The sequence below is a fragment of the Ictalurus furcatus genome, chromosome 12 (genome assembly GCF_023375685.1).
Source record: "Ictalurus furcatus strain D&B chromosome 12, Billie_1.0, whole genome shotgun sequence".
Lineage (NCBI taxonomy): Eukaryota > Metazoa > Chordata > Actinopteri > Siluriformes > Ictaluridae > Ictalurus > Ictalurus furcatus.
In genome coordinates, this window is record NC_071266.1 from 613387 (window position 1) to 634865 (window position 21479).

A 21479-nucleotide genomic window follows, 5' to 3' on the forward strand; every position below is an offset into this window, starting at 1 on the left:
TATCTGTAGAATAATGAGTTGCATTTATGGAGAATTATGTTTGTATGCATGTGTGCATGGTGAATATATGTGTGTTTTATGCATGCAAGTCACACTGCATAAAGATAAAATCTGAAAAGCAATGCGCTGAACAGAAACCTGGACTGCAATGCTGTGATTTTGCACATATATCGAGTAAAAAAGTATAAGCTATATAGTGATTTAAAAAAAGACTATCTCTGTATTCTGCTAATCTCTATTGACTATTTCCTAGATGTTTCATTGGGATTTATGTTAAAATTAAGCATAAATTTCCAAAGCATCTGAATGTGCTCTGTAGCCTGTGGTGACCAAAGGGTTACCACAGAGATCACATGTTTGTGTTGCTACTTCCCGCGGCTTGGTTGCGAGCCTGTTGCCGTGACAACGGCCTTGATTCAAGGGTGCTGTGGAAAGCTTGTGATTCATTGATATTATCCCCATACCTGTCTGCAGATGCATGTTGAGGGTGTCTGAGCACATGTGTGTGTCATTGTGTTTTTGTGGGCCTGCACATGTTCTGCAGTGGCAATGTGCCATGGTTAAAAATAAAATAAAAATAAAGCCTTATCTGTGAAAGAATTCCTTAGCTTAATGTACTTCAGAAACATTCAGACCTTTCCATCCATCCATTGTACTGAACTTTCTTCGTGTTTTATGTGTCTTTTTCTAAAAGAAGAAGCTTATGTCGTCTTGTTGATCCAGCAAAACATGAAGTAGGTCACTGCAGGGCCGTTTGTAAGAGTACAGCATAGTAATACAGGCTAAAATAGTACCATGTATTTTTTTTTTTTTTTTTTTTGTGGGCGTGTACAGTACCCTTTGAAAGTATTGGAACACCAGTTCACTTGTTTTTGCTCTAGACTGACATTTGGGTTTGAGATCAAAAGATGAATATGAGAGTTCAGAATTTCAGTTTTTCTTTCCAAGTATTTATAAGTAGATGTGTTAAATGACATGGAACATTTTGTATCAGACCACCCAATTTGTAGGCAAACAAACATATTGTAACATGTGACTGACAGGTGTTCCTTGTTACCCAGGTGTGTCCTGTTAGCTTGATTATTTAAAAAATAAATAGTCCTGAACATCTACTCTTCGTTTTAGCCTTCAGTCAGTGCGTTTACATGGACAACAATAATCCACTATTAACCCGATTAAGACAATACTGTGATTTAAGAAACTACCGTGTAAACAGCAATTTTTAATTACCGTAATCTGATTAAAGTCATACTCGAAGTAAACACTAATCGAATTAAGACATGTGGAGTAATCCTGTTTTAGTCGCATTATCGACGTGTATTACAGACATGTACACACCTTAATCACATTATTAATGTCATGTGAGAGTTTTCACCGCATTTTTCGACAGGACACGATCACACACGGCAGTGCTCAACATTTTATGGCGAGCAAGAGAGTACGGCTGCATCCCAAACTGCATACTTGCCCACTATAGGCCTGTAGTGGGGAAAAATACATGTATCTCGGCTACTACATAGACGGTAAGTACGGGATTTGGGACGCAGCCCACGGCTTGAAGCAGTTGTCTATTAGCACGTTCAGCATGACAAATAATTAGCTGCACTTAAAGCGTTCGTAAAAATTTTTTCGTAAAAAACACCCAAAACCGTATACGGTTCCATAACGAAGACGAACTGTATGTTGATACGTGAAATTCTGGAGGGACGTCGGACGGTGTGACGCGGTGACATAATGACGTGTGCCGTTTATCTAATTATGTTCTATAACACGTAAAACGGGTACATGACAGGAGTATTCTAAAACACCTTAATCACATTATCTTTATCAGAGTAAGGTCAATAATTAGATTACTGCTGTCCAAGTAAATCTAGTCATTGTGCATAGCCAATACAACAATGTGTAATGTCCTGAAAAAGAAAGAAACCACTGGTGTACTGTGCAACAGGCTCTGAATAGCTTGGTCAAGGAAAACAACTGCTGATGACAGAATCATTGTGAGATCAGTGAAACCCCCAAAACAACAGTCAGTGACATCACCAACAGCCTCCACAGGGCAGGAGTGAAGGTATTACAATCCACCATTCGAAGAGGACTTCAAGTGCAGAAATATAGAGGCCATACCAGAAGATGCAAACCACTCATCAACACTAAGAATCGGAAAGCCAGATTGGAATTCCAGATTTGGAAAAAAGAAAGTAGATGAGCCACAAAAGTTCTGGAACCAAGCTTAACCAAAAAACTCTACTAAAGTGTGGAGAAAGAAAGGATCTGCTCATGATCCAAAACATACGAGCTCATCTGTGGTGGAGGTAGTGTCATGGCTGCTTCTGGAACAGGCTCACTAATCTTTATTGATGATGTAACTCATGATGGTAGCAGCAGAATTAATTCAGAAATTTACAGGAACATTTTGTCTGCCAAATTACAGGGAAATGCATCCAGATTAATTGGGAGGAAATTTATCATCCAGCAACACAATGATTAAAAAACACACACTGCCAACTCAATAAAGGACTTTATTTGGGGTAAGTGGAAGGTTTTAGACTGGCCAAGTCGATCAACAGAACTTAACCCAATTGAGCATGCATTTCACCTCCTGAAGAGGATAGTGAAGGGAGAAATTTAGAGGCTTTGCTATATTTGGAAACTATTCAGTCCCCTTTAGTAGCTTTATTTTTAAAAAGAGGCTATCAGGAAATGTAGCTACTTTTTGAGCAGACGTTAGTGATTGTCCTGAACTCAATTCGGCTGTCCAGCTCACATCACAGCTGCTGATGTTGAGAGAACAGGTTCACTCCACTCACCATCAGTGTGTAATGCCTGACTGTGCTGTGCTTGCAGACAATCACTGATCACCATTATTCACATGACCAATCACTGATTATTATTTTTTTTTTCCCTCAACGTCCAATCCTTGATCCTACCCAACACTTTTTTTTTTTAAAAACTCTCTGTATTGTTGATATCTATAAGTAATAAAAGTGCCTTACCAAGTCAAATTCCTTGTATGTGCAGGCACACTTAGCAATAAAGCTCATTCTGATTCTGAAATGTGAGGACAGCTGAAAAGATTGTCAGGGTCTCTATACCCACCATCGACACCTCATTCAACAACTGCTGCATCCACAGTATTACGGAGGAGCCCTCTCACCCCTCTCATGACCTCTTCACCTTTCTGCCATCTGGCAGAAGGTACAGGAGCATCCGTGCCACCACTGCAGTAGTTTCTTCCCCGAGGTTACTCATCAATGCTCACCTGGGCTAGTCAAACACCTAACCCAGTAAGACTCAGTAACACTGCACACCACACTTCACATAGCAGCATCAAACGTTTTATATTATGGAACTTGTTTTTGCTGCCAATTTTGCTGCTATACTTGTGCTGCTACACTACACAATAGTTTACAGCCCATGTTCTGTGTATATTGCGTCCTTTGCATTTACTGTCCTGTGTATTAATTGTGTTGCACTTGTCTCACACTGTTGTGTATTGCACTTTAAGTAGTCCTGCGTATTGTTCTCTGTTGCACCATGGTCCTGAAGGAATGGCATTTTGGTCCGAGATATATATATATATATATATATATATATATATATATATATATATATATATATATATATATATAGATATAGATATATAGATATATATATATATATATATATATATATATATATATATATATATATATATATATATAGATATATATATATAGATATATAGATAGAGAGAGAGAGAGAGAGAGAGAGAGAGGAATGACAATAAAAACCCACTTGACTTGACGAACTTAGCAACTACAGCAAAATGATTTTGAAAGCAAGTGTTTTTTATTGCTAAATAATTTTTCTGCAAACAAATAGAAATGAAACTCAACATGTTTGATTCACACTATAATCATACTCTACTTTTTCTATGAATGACAACTCAACTTAATAAAAATTAGATAAATAAAAATAAAGCTTAAAAAAGAAAAGAGAAATAATTAAAATAAAAATTCAATAACTTTTTTTTATTGTAGGAGTTACACATGTAAAACCAAATAACCACATACACATAACACAAACCAGTTTCTGACTGCCTGCATGCCTTAACGCAGAGGACACCACCCCTGTTCCTGGAGATCTGCCTTCCTGAAGACTTTAGCTACAACCATAATTATGTCCACCTGACCGTCTAAGGGTCCAGTGATGTCCTTCAGGTGGGCCAACACCAGTCTGTCAAATGAATTCATGACCACAGATGTCAAAGCAGCACTTCTGTAGTCATTCAGTCCTCTGACCTTGGGTTTCTTTAGGAGGGGGATGATGGTGGAGCATTTGAAGCATGAAGGGACTTTACACTGCTCCAGGTATCTGTTGAAGATCTGGGTGAAGATGGGTGACAGTTGTTCAGCAGAGACCTTCAAACAGGCTGGTGAGATGCTGTCTGGGCCTGGAGCTTTCCTGATCTTCTGTTTCTGGAAGAGCTGGCATACATGCTCTTCACAGATCCTAAGTGCAGGTTGTGTAGCGAGAGGGGGGGTAGCAGGGAGTGTTAATGATTGTGTGGTGGGAAGGTCAGAGCTGAATCATAGAAATGATTCCGGTCATCAGCCAGTTATTGATTTGCAACAGATAGAGGCAATTGTGTCTTGTAGATGGTGAGCCTTTCCACACTGATGCAGAGCCATTGGCTGAAAACTGTTTTTGGGGGGGGGGACATTGTTCAGTGTGGTAGTGCTAGATGTGGAGTTGCAGATCCTGACAGACTTGGGCCTCCCGGTCAGAACATCCAGGATCCAGTTGCAGAGGGAGGTGTTTAAACCCAGCAGGCTCAGCTTTCAGTTGTTGTGGGATGATTGTGTTGAATACTGAAGTGAAGCATCCTTACGTAATTGTCCTTTTTGTCTAGATGGATGGTAGCAGATATGGTGTCCTCTGTTGAGCGGTTGGGATGGTATTCATACGGATATGGATCCAGTGTGGTGGGAAGACTGCTCTTTGTGTTTCATGACTAGCTGCTCAAAGCACTTCATGATTATGGGTACGAGTGCAACAGGCTGGTAGTCATTCAGGGAGGGCACATATGATTTCTTCGGCACAAGGATGATGGTGGTCATCTTGAAGCACACAGGGACAACTGCTTGGCTCAGGGAAATGTTGAAGATGTCTGTGGAGACATCTACAAACTGATCAGCACCTTCCCTGAGCACCTAGCCAGGTATGTTTTCAGGACCTGCAGCTTTCCATGGGTTAACACTAGAGTTTTCCTGACATCTACTGCAAACAGACAAAGTACTTGGTCAGTGGGAGTTGGGGTGGTCTTCCACGCTGGCATGTTGTTGTACACTTCAAATCATGCATAGAAATCATTTACTACATCTGGGAGCGAGGCATTATCATCACAGACAGGTGGTGTAGCTTTTTACTCAGTGATTGCCTGAATGCACAACTATTCTTTCTGCATAGTTGTGCTTTGCCTCTTTGAAAGCCCCCTGTCTTCTGGCCAGCAGCACCAGGCAATACCTTGGTTCCAGGGCCTGGTTCATGTTCAGCAGAATTTGGTGATGATAGACATGTACACCAGTGGTTCTTATATGGTGTAGGCTACACGTAACATGCACCATATTAGCGGACCCTTAGTGGCTGCTGCGTGCTACCGCACCGCTGCCATTTTGGATCAAACCACATTACGTGTAATCACTCGTTTAAAAAAACAAGTATATCATAAATAAATTATAAAAAGTAAATAAGATTTACTACTGTACATATTTAATAATGTAATATAATGTGATATTTCACCGCTTCTAGTGAATCTTATGCCCCACTGCTACAACCTTCAGAATGTGGAAATCTCAGCTTCTGAATTTTTAGTGATTCTTTTCTTTATATATTATGATTTTATTATCGTACTTCTGTACAACTTTTGGGTAATATTGCACTTCTGAGTCTTACATCCCACTGTACTGAATCCATACTGTATCATAACATACGTTAGGCAATACGTTAGATCTCCTATGAAGTAGATCACTATGATCTTGGTAGAATCTTGCATAATTGCCCAGTCCCTTACTGACCACATTACTACATAGCGCTGATGACCCATGTTTCTTAGAGCTTAGCTTCAGCAGGCTTTAATGTGAGGAGAAAAAAAATTTCAATTGTACTTGGTTCTCGTTCCACTCCAGAGTAAGAAAATACACATTTAGTCCTGTTTGTGTGTTTATTTCTTGAGAAATAGAAGAGTTTTTTTTTTTTTTTGCTTGCTTGCTTGGTTCTTTTTTCTCCCAGAAGGCATGGTTCTCATTTCATTATCCGTGACTCTGTCCTCGCAGACACGGACAACCTGACTGACCGGTCGACCTGACTGACCGACTGGTGTTTTGTGCCAAAGCAACGGTGCAAAACAGAAATCTTCAATGTTGTTATGAGAAATGTAAAAAAATATTTTCCCATTAAATAATTAATGGGAATCACTGCGGAGTAGTGCACCGATGTATTGGCCAATAATCTGTATCGGCCGATAAAGGCAATTATTCACTCCATCGGCCAATAGTTTAAAAATATCCAATGATCAGGGCCGATTATATCCTGTCAATCAAAAGAGGGCAGGAAAACACACTGAATTCGTGCTGTGTGTAAAGATGATGTCTCTTGTGTGGAATGACTTTGAATTGGGTGACAATTACGGCAAAATTGCAGTTTGTATGCTCTGCACTGCATGTTGGTGAATGAGTGTCTTTTTCACCGGACATGAGCAGCAGTGAAGCGGGAGTTTCGGCAACGAGTCTTTTTTTTTTTTCCTTCTTCTTTTTTTTGCCACACTGCTCGCTCTGAATTAAAGCGGCAGTACAACGGTTGAAAGATTTAAATGAAGATGAGTTGACAAAAAAAGTATATATTGCACAGAAAATATATTCGTAGAGTAGCACATTTCATATCCAGATAATGTTAGAGTTAATATAAAAAAAAGTTTATATTACATATTACCAGTTTGATGTTCATGATAAAGTAGAAATGCTTTTTTTTGTGGTGAGTGAATGTGAGACTAACAGGAGGTTTTTTTTAGAATTCAGTCGATGTTAATATGAATTAATAACATTCAATAAGTTAAGAAATCTTACTTTAATCTTCAGAATTGAGTTCATGTGTTAATGTTAATTAGAGTAATGTGTTTTCTGTTTATGAGACCAGTTACTGTGAAACAACTTGTTGAAATGGAGAGAATAACGTTTTTATTTGCATTTCCTTCAGAATGGTGGAATTCATTATTGTTAATTTAAAAGAAGGTATAAAAGTTAGAATCTCCAAACTATCGGCAGAGGCTGATATCACTCTGAATAATCCGTTATCGGTATCGGATGAGAAATTTAGTATCGGTGCATCTCTGCTGCGGACTGCTGAACCCTGTCCACTGCCGAAAGCTCCTACGATGGACACGTGGGTGGTCTGAGGAACATAACAGAGTTCAAGGTGTCGATTTGGCCCCCAAACTCCACAGATCTCAATCCGATTGTGCGTCTGTGGGATGTGCTGGACAAATCAGTCTGATCTATGGAGGCCCCACCTAGCAACTTACAGGACTTGAAGGATCTGCTACTAACGGCCTGGCACTAGATACCACGACACAACTTCTCCTCAGCAGTAAGAATCAGAAGGCCAGATTGGAATTTGCAAAGAAATACAGTGATAAACCAGAAAAGTTCTGGAACCAAGATTAACCTATACCAAAGAGATGGAAAGGCAAAATATACAAGATCATCGGTCAAGCACGGTGGAAGTAGTGCAAGCTTTGGCTTGCATGGCTACTTCTGGAATGGGCTCACTGATCTTTTTTGATTATGTAGTTCATGATGGTAGCAGTGGAATAAATTCAGAAAGGTACAGAAACATTGTGTCTGCCAGTTTACAGAGACATGCTTCAAATCCAATTGGGAGGGACTTCATCTTGCAGCAAGACAATGACCCAAAAACACACTGCCAACAATACTTTCGGAGGGGACTGTAGATAGATAAACAGATGGTCAGATAGACAGACAGACATACAAACAGAATTTCCAAAAGGAAATTCACAGATTACAGCAGCAATTCAAAAAGTAGTGTGTGCAAGCAAGAGTATTCAGAATAATAAATGATAAACATAAATATCTTATAAAAAATAAAATAAAAGACAAAATGTAGTATAGGAGTATAATAAATAATAAAATGATAAAAAATGATAAATAATAAAATGTTTCACTATGGTAAGCCTTCTTTTACATATATATATATATATATATATATATGAGAGAAGGCTTACCATAGTGAAACATTTTATTATTTTTTAGTAAGTGATTAAAATGTAAATAAAAATATACAACCTTGTATGAAATAGTTAAACAAATAAAAATTTTCCTCATAACATAAATGTTTATTTATGCCTTTTCATTGTTTTTGTTGCTAATTTAATTTTTAAAATTAAAGTTTTCCACTAATCGTAGGGTTGGCGGTTTGATTCCCAGCCCACATGACTCCACATGCTGAAGTGTCCTTGGGCAAGACACTGAACCCCAAGTTGCTCCTGATGGCAAGTTAGCGCCTTACATGGCAGCTCTGCTACCATTGGTGTGTGGATGGGTGAATGAGACGCAGTGTAAAGCGCTTTGGATAAAAGTGCTATGGAAGTGCGCCATTTACCATTTTAGATCAAGCAATAAGGTTGATGGCAGTCTTTCAACAGGTAGTCTACATTTTAACAGCTTTTTTTGTAATTTTTTTTTTTTTTTTATGTGGCCTGTGGAAGGAAGAACAAAAGTTTCAGTTAATATGTAGAGAATTGTACCTTTTCAGCCATATTAAAGGAAATAAATTGATTAATGTCCTTGCGATTGACCATGCTAAACATAGATAATCAGCTGTTAAAGCCTTAAATGAAAGTGTGCAAAAATGCTATACCAGAGAATAGCCAAAGTTTCATGTTTAGACAACACAAAATGTATGCGCTTGTAAACAAGGATTATTGATTTGTCTTTCTGGGGTTTTTTTTCCTGTTCTTTTTTTCCCAAAGCAGTGAGGTTGAGGGTAGTCAGGCAGGGCAGCAGCTTTCAGCAAGTAGTCCACATTTAAATACTGTGTTTATTATTGTAATCTACAGACTGAAAGTGGTGGCTGAACAGAGCTTTACTGTCGAGGTGACTGTAGTAACATCAATCTGAATTAAACCAGCATAGGGAGGGGAGAAACCCAATGAATTTACTAGATGAATTCACACTGTTGTTCAGAGACATCAGCTAATCCTGATATTCACTAATAAGGGTTTGGCATGATTAAAACACTAAGAAACCAATGTGAAAATATTTTGGGCCACTTTAGTTAGCTTGATAAAACAATCGAGTGAGGTTTCTGGGGGTTGAGTCTTTCATACCTTAAAGTTCTAGAAACACCCCTGGTAAAGTCATGACTCAAGTTGCACCTAAAATTCCAGGTGTGAGTTCATTCAAACTGTAGAATTTAAATGGTGTACATTGACCCTGGGGGGTTTTTTTTAAAGGTGTTTTTTTTCTTTTTCTGGAGCAGTGTAGAACATAAGATTTTTAAATTTTAAAGATTTAAAAATAGCATTGTGTAATCTGTGTTGGTGTAGTCCTTTGAGCAGTAGGCCTAAACCAATAATTGCTCTGTTGTATTTTATTATCTTACAGATGTCTGCCACGCACATTTTAATGCACACTTCAGCTACTTCAGCCACCACTGCCTCTGAGCAGAATGCACAAACCACTTTTTCCATAGGCCACTTTGGCAAGGAGCAGATCCGCATCATCGATGGCCCATCTAACCACTGTGTGGCTCATGCAAAGCTCTCCGGGATGAGGGAAGTAGTCCAAGGGTCTAGCAGCCCCAGTCCCCACCTTTCTGTTTCACCAGTCAACAGCGAGGAGGATGATGGAGGAGGTGGGCCCAGGGTGAGGAAAAAACGGAAAAAAAAAGACAAGAAAGACACAAGAGAGGACAGAGAGTGCAACAATAGACCAAAGAAAAAGAAGGTACAGAAAGAAGGGAAGGGGCTGCTCCTGAAGAAATCAAAAGCACTGAACGAGCTAAAAGAGACAAAGAAGGTGGAGGGGAAGGTAGTAAAGGATCCTAAAAAGGTCAAGAAAGTTCAAGAGGTCAAGTCAAAAACACAGGGAAAGGATGTGACCGCCCCACCAAGGCAGCGTGGGAGGAAGCCAAAGTGAGTTGAGGATAAATGATGGCATTTAAGTACATTCGTTCTTTAAGTAAGAAATAAACTTGGAGCGCTTTTATAGGAAAATAATCAATGACGTGGTGATGCTGAAACAACCCCAGAGTTGATTATTTTCCTATAACCTTTGACCGTTTATCGTTAGATTTAATGTGAAATGTCCGTGAGACAAGTTCCTGTTATCACTTACGTTATAATAACTGCAGCTGAGGCCAAAAATGTACATGCACCTAGGCTAAAGATATTCGTTCTCAGTTTTCCACAACTCCACACATTTCATGTTAACAAAAGTTTCTTTTGGCATGTCAATTAGGGCATCTACTTTGTACACACTGGAGATCATTTTAAAATAATCAATTTGAGACAGATTTATTTCAGTTTTAATTCAGTATAACTTTATTTACAGTGGGTCAAATATTTACATACTCAAAGTTAACTGTCTCTTTAAACAGTCTGGAATATTCCAGAAATTTATGTAATGACTTTTAAAAGCTTTTGATTGGCCAATTGTCACAATTAGGCGTTAGTTGGGAGTCTACTTGTGGTTGGAAACAATCCTACCTTTAGAGACAGTGCCTTTTTGCCCTTTATACCATGGGTAAATCTAAGCAACTCATCCAAGACCTCTGGCTAGAAAACATTGGACCTCCACAAGTCAAACAACTGAAGGTAACGTGAGCATCTGTACAAACAATTGTGTATGCAAATATAAAAATCTTGGGACCACGGAGACACTGCATCATTCAGGAATTAAGCACAAATTAACTCCCAAGTATGAAGGAACTTTGGTCCAAAACGTTCAACTGAACCCCAAGACAATGACAAAGGAACTGGTGAAGGAGTTAGAGGTATCAGGAATGAAATGATGTTCTACCTGTCAGGAGGAATGAGCAAATTCCAGCAAAGTATTGTGAGAAGCTTGTGGAAGGCTACCCTAAGCATTTGATACAAGTTCAAACAATTAAAAAGCAATGTCATCAAATACTAACAAAGTGTAAACGTTTGACCCACTGAGAATCTGATGTACAAAAGCTGCAATACATCTTTCTCCTAGCTATTATTTTGGAATTACCTCTAACGGGAATTAAGTAATTATTTTACTATATTCCACTAATACAGGAAATGTATGGGAACATGAAATGTGTGGAGTTATGAAAAATTTAGTTTAAATGTCTTCAGCCTAGGAGAAAACCTGTTGTATAAACAGTTCTCTCACTAGCTTCTCTTGTTTATCGTAGAAGAACAGGCCCATTTGTATGGACCTGTGATTTGAATTACAGCCACCACTTCTGTCAAAGCTGTGCTACTATATAAAATTAACACCTGATCAGTCAGATCCAAGAATTCAGCAGTGTGGTATAAAACTAGAAAAGACTTGTCAAGCTTTCATATGCTTTCATTACCATATTAGAAACAACCATGGTCATTGGTTTGTAGTATGAATCCACTATCATATGATATGATATGATATTTAGTTTGTGTTAACCATGTTAGAGATCTTAATAAAATGTGAAGCTTCATGTTCTAACTAATTTCCCATGTTGTGTAGAGAGCAGAGTGTTGTCCCCCTGGAGAAAAGGAAAAAAGGGAAGCGGAAAAGTGATGCATTGCAAGAGGCCGCTGAGAGTGATGATACAGCCTCACTCTGTACACTGGCTACAGGAGGAGAAGAAAGCACAGACCCTATGGACAACACTGTGAGTGTACCCCCATTCTTGTTCTCTTTCAGTCCTGCAATTCATTCTGTGCATAGATTTCATTTAATGCGCTTTTATCTTCTAGACATTAATGATTAAAAGACATAACCTTTACTTAGCTTCTTTTTTTCCATTCTTTCTTGGTTTGGATAATGGTGATTTGTGTTGTGTGTGAAGAGAGGATTTAGCACCTATAATAATATAAGAAAGTGGCAAAGTAGATGAAAATGACTTTTTGGGGTCTCATTTGTATTATTTGATAACCAAGAAATTGTCTGTCTTTTTTCATTCTCTATCTCTCTCTCTCTCTCGCTCTCATTTTGCCCATGTTCTTACTTCTTTCTCCATCCCTTTGTCTTTCTTACTCACCATGGTGTCTCACTTTCAAACTTTCATTGGTCTTGTTCATTCACTTGCTTGCAGAAGAGGAGATCAGGTCGTCAGGTGAAGCGTAGGAAGTACAATGAAGATCTAGATTTTAAAGTTGTGGATGATGATGGTGAGACCATTGCTGTGTTGGGAACAGAGCGAATTCCCGCTCTCTCCTCCTCTACCCTAGCTTGGCAAGCAGAGGTAACTGCAGTATCTCCCATCATTGTACTCTACCACACATCTGCACTACTTCTGTCTTCAAGCCCACCTTTACAAGTGTACACAAACACCAAGATGGCAGATATATGGAAATGTAATAAATGCATGATTCTGCATAACTAGTAGCTTATAATAGCTTATAACTAGTCTTAGTATTTAACATTTTGAAATATTACCAAAGATCAAAAAGTGATTACCTTTAAATGAATACCTGTACATGAGCACAGTTTTTAAATACTGATGGCTCCGATATTGAAGAGCAAACAGACTAACATATCTACCCCTCTAGCTGACTAGCAGAATGCATGTGCTGGCTAACAGCTTGTGTTTAGCTAGCTAGCTAAATTTAAGCACCGACATCTAAGAAATAGAAATATGGTTTAATCAAAAACATTAGTTACAGTGCTAGTTGTTAACTTATGTTTGTAAACATATTTCTGAGTAAAGCCAGTTCTCCTGTCCGCTCCTCATCTGGAGAGAGTGAAGATGATACAGTATATCTGTGGCCTTGTCTGGGAGACACTTTCTGTTTGATGGGCAGCCAGTGGTTGATGACCAGCTCTAAGGTAACAGGCTCTAAACAGGCCGTAATAGCCACCCTGTACATGGCAGTGGCCAGTATTGGGTTGGAAACGAACATAGAACTCATGCCACAGTGCAAGGACTGTATTGAGAGCTATAAAATAGGATCTAGCTTATTGGCATTCCAGCTGTTGTTGGTTTCACCAGATGAAGACTATGCTCAGACATACGCTGCCTATGCACAGTCCAGGAGCACAGATGACATGTACAGGCAACTGCTGGTAGTTTTGCTGCTTGCACTGGATTGGTTGCTCCAGTTGGCTGCAACTTTAACCCACTGCGATGGAACTAATTGAAACCACACTTTTGGCAGTGGGACATTTTGGCCAGGACTCAAGGTGACTGTCCGCCAGTCTAGTTCTTGTAGTTCTTGGTCGGCAGCAGGTATGAATAGTGCTGTGCGATTTATGGGTGTCAGAAAACAACACTATAGAACCTGCCTAATGTAACTGGGTCACTCTTTGAGCCTCCAGAGAAGAGGTTTCAGAGGTTTTAGTATCTAGAGACAAGCACAACCTAGTAGAGTGATCACATGGGATTAATAATCATCCATGCAGACACTAGTCACCAGACCACTGTCTAAAATGTATTTGTATGCTGTACCTTTAAGAGTTCCCTTCACTTGAATTAAGTGGCCTAGCCCAAACCTTTCACAGCATGACAATGCGCAAAGCAAGCTCCATGAAGACATTATTTTCCAAGGTTAGTGTAGGGATGACTTGGAAAGCTGACTGTGCACCATGCCTTCTCACCTGATATCAGTGTCCAACCTCTTGTTGCTGAATGGGCAAAATTTCCCATAGCAATGTTCCAAAATCTAGGGGAAAGCGTTCCCAAAAGAGTGGAGGGTGTTGCAGCAGAAAAAGGGACAAATTTGGAATGGGATGTTCAATAAGCACATACAGTCACAGGAAAACATGGGAAAATTACATGCCACACAGTCATGCATCATACCCATACACCCTTCCAGTCATCAGTGTTTTACTTTGTTGCTTGTTCTTTGCCTATGCTGGGTTCTCTTCTTTGTCACAGGAACCCCCTGAAGATGAAGCCAACATCATTGAAAAGATTCTCTCTGTGCGGACTATTAAGAAAGAGGTAGTGTGGCCTCTTGTTGTACTGTTTTACTCACTGTTTTTGTGTAGTGTTCGAAGTGTTTGATAACATCTTCCTCGTCTATATGTTATATTTCCAATTATTTCAGACATTCCATGGAGAACCAGTTGAAGAGTCAGAAGAGTTTTATGTGAAGTACAGAAATTTGTAAGTCTAATGCCTAACCATAATGCTAAAAGTGGTGGTAACTACTTATTTTCCATCTAAAATCATTTTCAGCCTTTTTAAAAATAATAGTCTTTTCTTTTTAAGATGTATATGGGAAAATTGCAAAATATGCATTCAAATCAACACAGAAATAGCTTGGAAAACACAAAATTAGTATTTTGCAATGGCTATCCCAGTGCCTGAATTTGTACATCAGTGGCCTGAATTTGAGAGGCAAGTCTGTCTGTAAAATATATTAATATATATAATATATATATTATATAATATAATATAAAAAATGCGTAGCCAACTTGAGCAGGGAGCTTCCTGATGTCACAGGTGTAAATCACCCACAAATCAGTATAAGTACAGTAGGTCGGCAACCAAAATGTCCCTTACCACTCCGGGGTCTGCCGCGGCACACACAAATTTACAAGTGAATCTTGTTTTTCATTATTCATACAAACTGTTTAACCCTTAAATGCCTGCATGTTTCGCCAATCATTATTACATAGTGGGGTCGTTAACGACCCGGAGTTTATGTCTAAAGTGGATGGATCTCTAAACTGCCCCAATAGTATAAAACTGTCCTAATGTTTTATTAACAATGACAAAACAATAAAATTCAGCATATTTTGTTATATTTTGACATTTTATTTGTCAATAAACATACAGGAATATATACACCGTTAAAATTATGCACTTTTAGTACACACACTAAAATAGTGAAAGTATTGTAGCATTTTCTTTCAATTGTTTCAGGCACCATAACAAAATTAAAATCATTCCAATATTTAATATTTTCATAATTAAAGTAATTTTATAATCTATAATTTTCATGGCTAAAAACAGGGACTGTTCTGGGGCTGAGCCCAGATTCTTCTCCATGCATTTTTTCCAGCTCAGCTAGTAGCCTAAGTTTTGTTTTATGGAAGCTGAGGTAACTTAGCTGTACAGTGCACCCGGAAAGTATTCACAGCGCTTCACTTTGTCCACATTTTGTTATGTTACAGTCTTATTCCAAAATGGATTCAATTCATTATTTTCCTCAAAATTTTACAAACAATACCCCATAATGACAATGTGAAAGAAGTTTGTTTAAAATCTTTGCAAATTTATTAAAAAATAAAAACCAAAAAAGCACATGTACATAAGTACATAAGCCTATAATACAAATAACCGTAAGTGAATGTTCTGTGTAAGTTCTTGTAAGTCTGTCAATAAACCTATAGTTTATGGTTATAAGAATAAAACAAAAAATAAATCCCTGTAACGTTAGGAATTTCTTTCCATCAAAAATAACAAAACAAGAACCATATTGTACAGTATAATAACTTCAGTGGAACATTTAGTGCTTGCTGGGATCTTACAGCAGCATTTTCTGACATAGTTTAGGTAAAAGAACCGTTTTAACTCAAACTGCCGCTCACAGAATGGGCTTTGATGTGTACAGCTCCCGTCAAAGGAAATTCTTTGATTATAGCACCACTTAGCGGTGAAAAATGATCAATCTAAGCAGCGGTAAGGTCATTCTGCTTGAGTAACTACTGTAAGTTTAGTTGCAGCTTGTTATTCCCATCCTTCCAAAGTTCCTCCAAGAGCACAGCAACTACTCATCCAGGGAGTCACAAAAGAGCCAAGGACATCAAAGGAACTACAGGCCTGTCTTGCATCAATAAAGGTCACTGTTCATGACGCCACAATCAGAAAGACACTGGGCAAAAATGGCATCTGTGGAAGAGTGTCGAGGTGAAAACCACTGCTAACCCAGATGAACATTAAGGCTTGTCTGAATTTTGCCAAAACACACCTTGATGATCCTCAAACCTTCTGGGAGAATGTTCTGTAGACTGATGAGTCGAAAGTGGAACTGTATGGAAGACAGGGTCCTGTTACATCTGGCGTAAACCAAATGCAGAATTACACAAAAAGAACATCATACCTATGGCCAAGCATGGTGGTGGAAGTGTGATGGTGTGGGGATGCTTTGCTTCTTCAGGGCCTGGGCAACTTGCAGTAATTGAGGGAAACATGAATTCTGCTCTTTACCAGAAAATCCTAAAGGAGAATGTCCGGTCTTCAGTCTGTAAGTTGAAACTCGAGCCAAATGGATTATGCAGCAAGACAGTGATCCAAAGCATAGGAGTAAGTCCACCTCTGAATGGCTAAAAAAAAAATTAGGGTTAGGGTTAGGGTTTAACAACATTAAAGTTTTGGAGTGGCTTTGTCAAAGTCCTGACTTAAACCAATTGAGCTGCTGTGGCAAGACCTTAACTGGGCAGTTCATGCTCGATAACCCTCCAGTGTGGCTGAACTAAAGCAGTTCTGCAAAGAAAAGTGGGCAAAAATTCCACCACAGTGCTGTGAGAGACTGATCTCCAGTTATCAGAAGCGTGTGGTTGCAGTTCTTGCTGCTAAAGTTGGCACAACCAGATTTTAAGTTTAAGGGGGCAATTAGTTTTTCACATGGGTGCTAGGTGTTGGATAACTTTTTTGATTCAGTGAAGTAAATAAATACATAAAAACTGTATTATGTGTATGCTCAGGTTCCCATTGTTTTATGTTGTATTTTGTTTGAAGATGTAAAACTATTTAGTATGAGAGATACACAAAAACAGAAGAAATCAGGCAAATACTTTTTCACAGCACTGTATATGCAAGGCATTACAGTAGTCGACAAGAGATTAAATTAAAGTAACTAATTAACTAAAGAGGACTTATTAACACCTATATGCAAGCCATTACTTTAGTCTAGAAGAGATTAAATGAATACATTTTTAAATGGATACAAATAAGATTTTGTCCAATTATCACCAAATTTGGAGCATCATGAGTCCCTCCCAAAAAAGTTGTTTCTCTGATTTTTATAATAAGGGGTGGTTTGTCCATAAACAGGATGTGAGGGCATATCTCAGCAACCATGTGACCTATTCTGACCAAACTTTGGAGATAACTGAAGGACCTCACCCTAAGGTTTGTCTAAACTCACAAACTGGATGCTGTGGTGTAGTGCTGGAATTTGCAAATTTGTAAAACTGCTTGTTGATTCCCTTGATGATCCATAGTGTTCTTGATGTAATGAATTTGTGATTTCTGAAACGGGCAGTCAGTCATTTTGAATTTTAACAAAGTTTTTTCACTTTTTCTTGTACAAAATTATGTCCAGTAACCAATTTGGAAGAGAGCCTCAGGAGACCAACCCGAACAAACTTGTTTCTTAGATTTTGGATATGGTGGATAGTTTGTCCATAACACCAAATCCGTGAAATCACTAAAGAGTGAGGGCATATCTTAGCAATGATGTGATGGACTTTGACCAAACGTTGTAGATGAGTAAATAGAAGAGGAAGCCTTTATTTGTCACATATACATTACCGCATACTGAAATTATTATCTTGGCATATCCCAGCTTGTAAGGACGTTTGAGTACAGGGTCAGCCAGGATATGCCACTCCTGGAGCAGATAGGGTTAAGCGGCTTGAACTACGACCTCCTGAGCAGTAACCCAGAGCCTTAACCATTGACCACTGCCAATGGCGTTGTCCCAAGGGACTCCATGAAGTTTTATATAAATCTCCTATAGGGCGCTAATATAACTCACAAATTAGTAAAACTGCTCATACCTGCAGTCAAATTTCTTCTTTTTCTTGATTCCCTAGAAGGTTCTGAGACTTCTTCACATAAAGAATTTTGCCAAAATGGCCATTGTGAAATTTAATAAAAACTGGTTTATTTATTTATTTATTTTGCTTCTTCACCTACAAATTTGGTTCAATCATCATGAAATTTGGCTGACAGCATAATGAGACCAGTCCAAATAAAACTAATTGAGCACATTTTGATATGCCACATTTTTGACCAATTTTTGTCCAGGAAATAAGGGCATATCTCAGCAATAGATACCCCATATAAAATGCTATGTCCTGTTGCTTTGTGCTTTTTTTTGCTTTTGTTGCTAGTTCCTACCTTCACTGTAAATGGGCAACATTGGAGGAGCTGGAAAAGGACCCGCGCATTCACCAAAAAATCAAGCGCTTCAGGAACAAACACGCACAGATGAAGCACATTTTCTCAGAGGTAAGGTTGAGTTTCTGCAAATGACACATAGAAACATAATTCATTACTCAAGGTGATTGTGTATGCATTTGTGTGAACCAAAGTAGTTTAATCTTATTCATTTAATGATTTGCTGATCTAAATCTAAATGAATTGCTTGTGTTACCTGGTTGGCATGTATTGTTATAAAATGGAACATGCTCAAAAAGTAAATATTATTGAATCATAAATGCAATGAAAATACATGAATATGTGGACAACAAAAACAACATTTAGAAAGAGCTGCAGTTATACACTCCCCTTTGAAAATATTAGAATTATTATTATATTAGTTTTTCATTCTACAATGAAGACATTTGAATTTGAGATCAAAAGATGAATATGCGACGGTAGATCAGAGTTTCAGATTTCATTACCTCATATTTACATCTAGATGTGTTAAACAAGTTATAGAATGGTACCTTTGGTGGCAGACCACCCAATTTTTTGGTGAGCAAATGTACAGGAACAGGAAAATCAAGTAAAAAAATCAAGTGAAAGGCATGGACAAGCTGATCACAAAGAGATCTTGGAATCTAAGCTCAACATTGCGGAGAGATTGTATGTTAAAGAACCGTCCTTCACTAAGATGAAGGAGATCTCCGCACTCCGCTCTGCCTTGGTTTCTCTTTTAACAAAACAGGCAGAAGGGAAAATTCAGTATGCTAAGCAAAAATTGTGCAAGCATGCGGAAAAGGTTGGGAAATATTTAGCATATTTAACAAAGACAAAATCAGACTCAGTCTATTCTGTCTATGGTAGATAGCAGTGGTAAATATTTCTTCGACAATTTATCTATTAATAATATATTTAAGGAATGGTACGAGAATTTACAAATCAGGAGTTACAAGGAGATGATGCAGGGTCCACAGAGTTCTTTTTTTCCTCCCTCAACCTTCTCACTTTATTAGAGGACCAGATTACCTCACTTAATGCCCCTATATCTAAAAAGAGGTACTGGACACCATTAAGAGTTTGCAATCTGGGAAAGCACCTAGCCCAGATGGACTTGGTAGGGAATTTTACAAAGAATTTCGGAATCTCTTAATTTACCCATTTTATTTTAAAAAAAAAAAAAAAAAAAAAAAAAAAAAAAAAGGTAAGCAGGCTGAGGATCGTTCATCCTACCGGCCCATTTCATTTCTGAATGTGGGCTTGAAGATCCTTTCCAAAATTTTAGCAACACAGTTAGAAGGCTTTCTCCCCTTTCTTATTAAGGATGACCAGACAGGTTTTATCGTGGGAAGCAACTCTGTCAACAATATGCGTAGGTTACTGAACATGATTTTCTCATCAGCAATCATTAGATGGTCTTGTGATTTCATTAGATGTGGAAAAGGCATTCGACTGCATTGAATGGCCCTATTTATTTCATATGCTACAAAAATTAGGTCTTGGCGAACATTTCATCAAATGGGTCAAGTTACCGTATCATGAGCCTCTTTCTGCTGTGCTTTTGCTAATGGTTTTCGCTCCTCTGCTTGTGTTGGGAGAGGCACGAGACAAGGCTGCCCCCTTTTGCCTCTCTTATTTGCTCTAGCGATTGAACCGTTAGCAGAAGCTATTAGAACAAATACCAGCAATTGTGGTTTAAAGGTCACAAATAGCCAACACAAGATTGCCCTGTATGCAGACGATATTCTGATTTTCATGGTGAACCCTGAAACTTCTATCCCAGCTCTTATAGACAAGATTGATAGATTTGGTATTTTTTCAGGATACACAATTTATTTCAATAAATCAGGGGCAATGCCCTTGGGTGGCTTAAAACAAATACCTCAAACACTACCCTCTTTTCCTTTCAGATGGTCTCCTGAAGGCTTGGTATACTTGGGTATAAATGTTACCCCTTCCTTCAAGCAGATATATAAAGCAAATTTTATCCTGCTTTTTGAGCACATTCGAATGGATTTAGAAAGGTGGAATGTTCTCCCCATTTCCTGGCTAGGTCGGATCTCTCTTCTGAAGATGAATGTTCTTCTGAGATTACCCCTTTCAAATGATTTAGATAAATTTCACACATAAAATCATCAGGAAATCGAACGGTTGGTTCAGTTCTTTTATTTGGGCTAAGAGGGAAAAAAAAACCCAACACTTTCAACTTTTCAACAGCTTTCAACTTGAACTCCTCCATCCTTGATGGATGGTCTTGATCTTCCATGTATTCAGAGATACCAGCTCAGTTTATTTGCATTTTATTTCTGACTGGGTACATAAAGGATCCAGATTTGTGTGGTTTGATATAGAAAGCTCATTCAGCAAATTTCCTTTGGTAAATTTACTTTTTCTCAGGAGATTTAAATCCTTGAGATTGGCTTGCAGTAACCCTATCATAATTTGTACTGTCAGGGCGTGGCAGTCTATTATATGTCTGGAGGGTAGACCTTGACTTCACACAGCATTCACTCCTATTTGTGTTAACCCCGACTTCGTGCCAGGGACTGTAGACTCGGGTTTCCCAGTCTGGGCATATAAAGGCCTCACCACGTTGCAGGGATTATTTGACTGACACATTTGAATGTCATTTGACCAACTACTTGACACATACAATATCCCGTAACAGGACTTCTTTGGTTATCTAGGATATATTGGCAGTGGAGAGTCAGCTTTTTCTACACCTGAACAATTGTACAAACTCCTTCTACAAGATTCTTAAGGATTGTGTTTCTTCGGACAGGCAGCGTCTGAAAGAGGCGTGGGAAAGATTATTTTAATGTACATATCATGAATGGGAGGAAACCTGGAGTATATGTAACAAAGTAAAAGCAGTACAATTAAAAATGCTGCATAGAGCCCATATCTCCCCCTCACTGAACAAGTTTAAAGATGATTGTTCCCCTTTGTGCCCAAAGTGTAAAACAGAGGAGGGAGATCTTATTCATTAGGGGTTCAAGCCCAAAGCCCGAAGTGAGTATTTTTAGAAACATGGCCATAACTTTTTAACCATTTGAGAGAGACTCAAATGTATTATATCTATGCAATCCTTGGGACCAGACAAATAAAAGGGATATCTCTGATTTATATAAAAATCATCTTGGATTTTTCATAAA

The 21479-nt window shown here is 38.4% G+C and overlaps 1 protein-coding gene across 8 annotated transcripts in view; it reads left to right on the top strand.

The window, feature by feature from the left end:
• Positions 1 to 21479, top strand: part of chd6 (chromodomain helicase DNA binding protein 6) — a 127731-nt gene that overhangs the window by 23453 nt on the left and 82799 nt on the right. For 5 of the 8 annotated variants that reach the window (XM_053637919.1, XM_053637914.1, XM_053637921.1 and 2 more), the window contains exons 2-7: positions 9660 to 10189; positions 11751 to 11898; positions 12322 to 12471; positions 14104 to 14169; positions 14276 to 14334; positions 18294 to 18411. In XM_053637919.1, coding sequence (XP_053493894.1) covers positions 9660 to 10189; positions 11751 to 11898; positions 12322 to 12471; positions 14104 to 14169; positions 14276 to 14334; positions 18294 to 18411 — 1071 coding nt within the window. Of the gene's footprint in view, positions 1 to 4164; positions 4415 to 4664; positions 5201 to 9659; positions 10190 to 11750; positions 11899 to 12321; positions 12472 to 14103; positions 14170 to 14275; positions 14335 to 18293; positions 18412 to 21479 lie in introns of those variants that run through there. The other 3 variants (XM_053637918.1, XM_053637920.1, XM_053637917.1) reach the window with 3 other exon arrangements.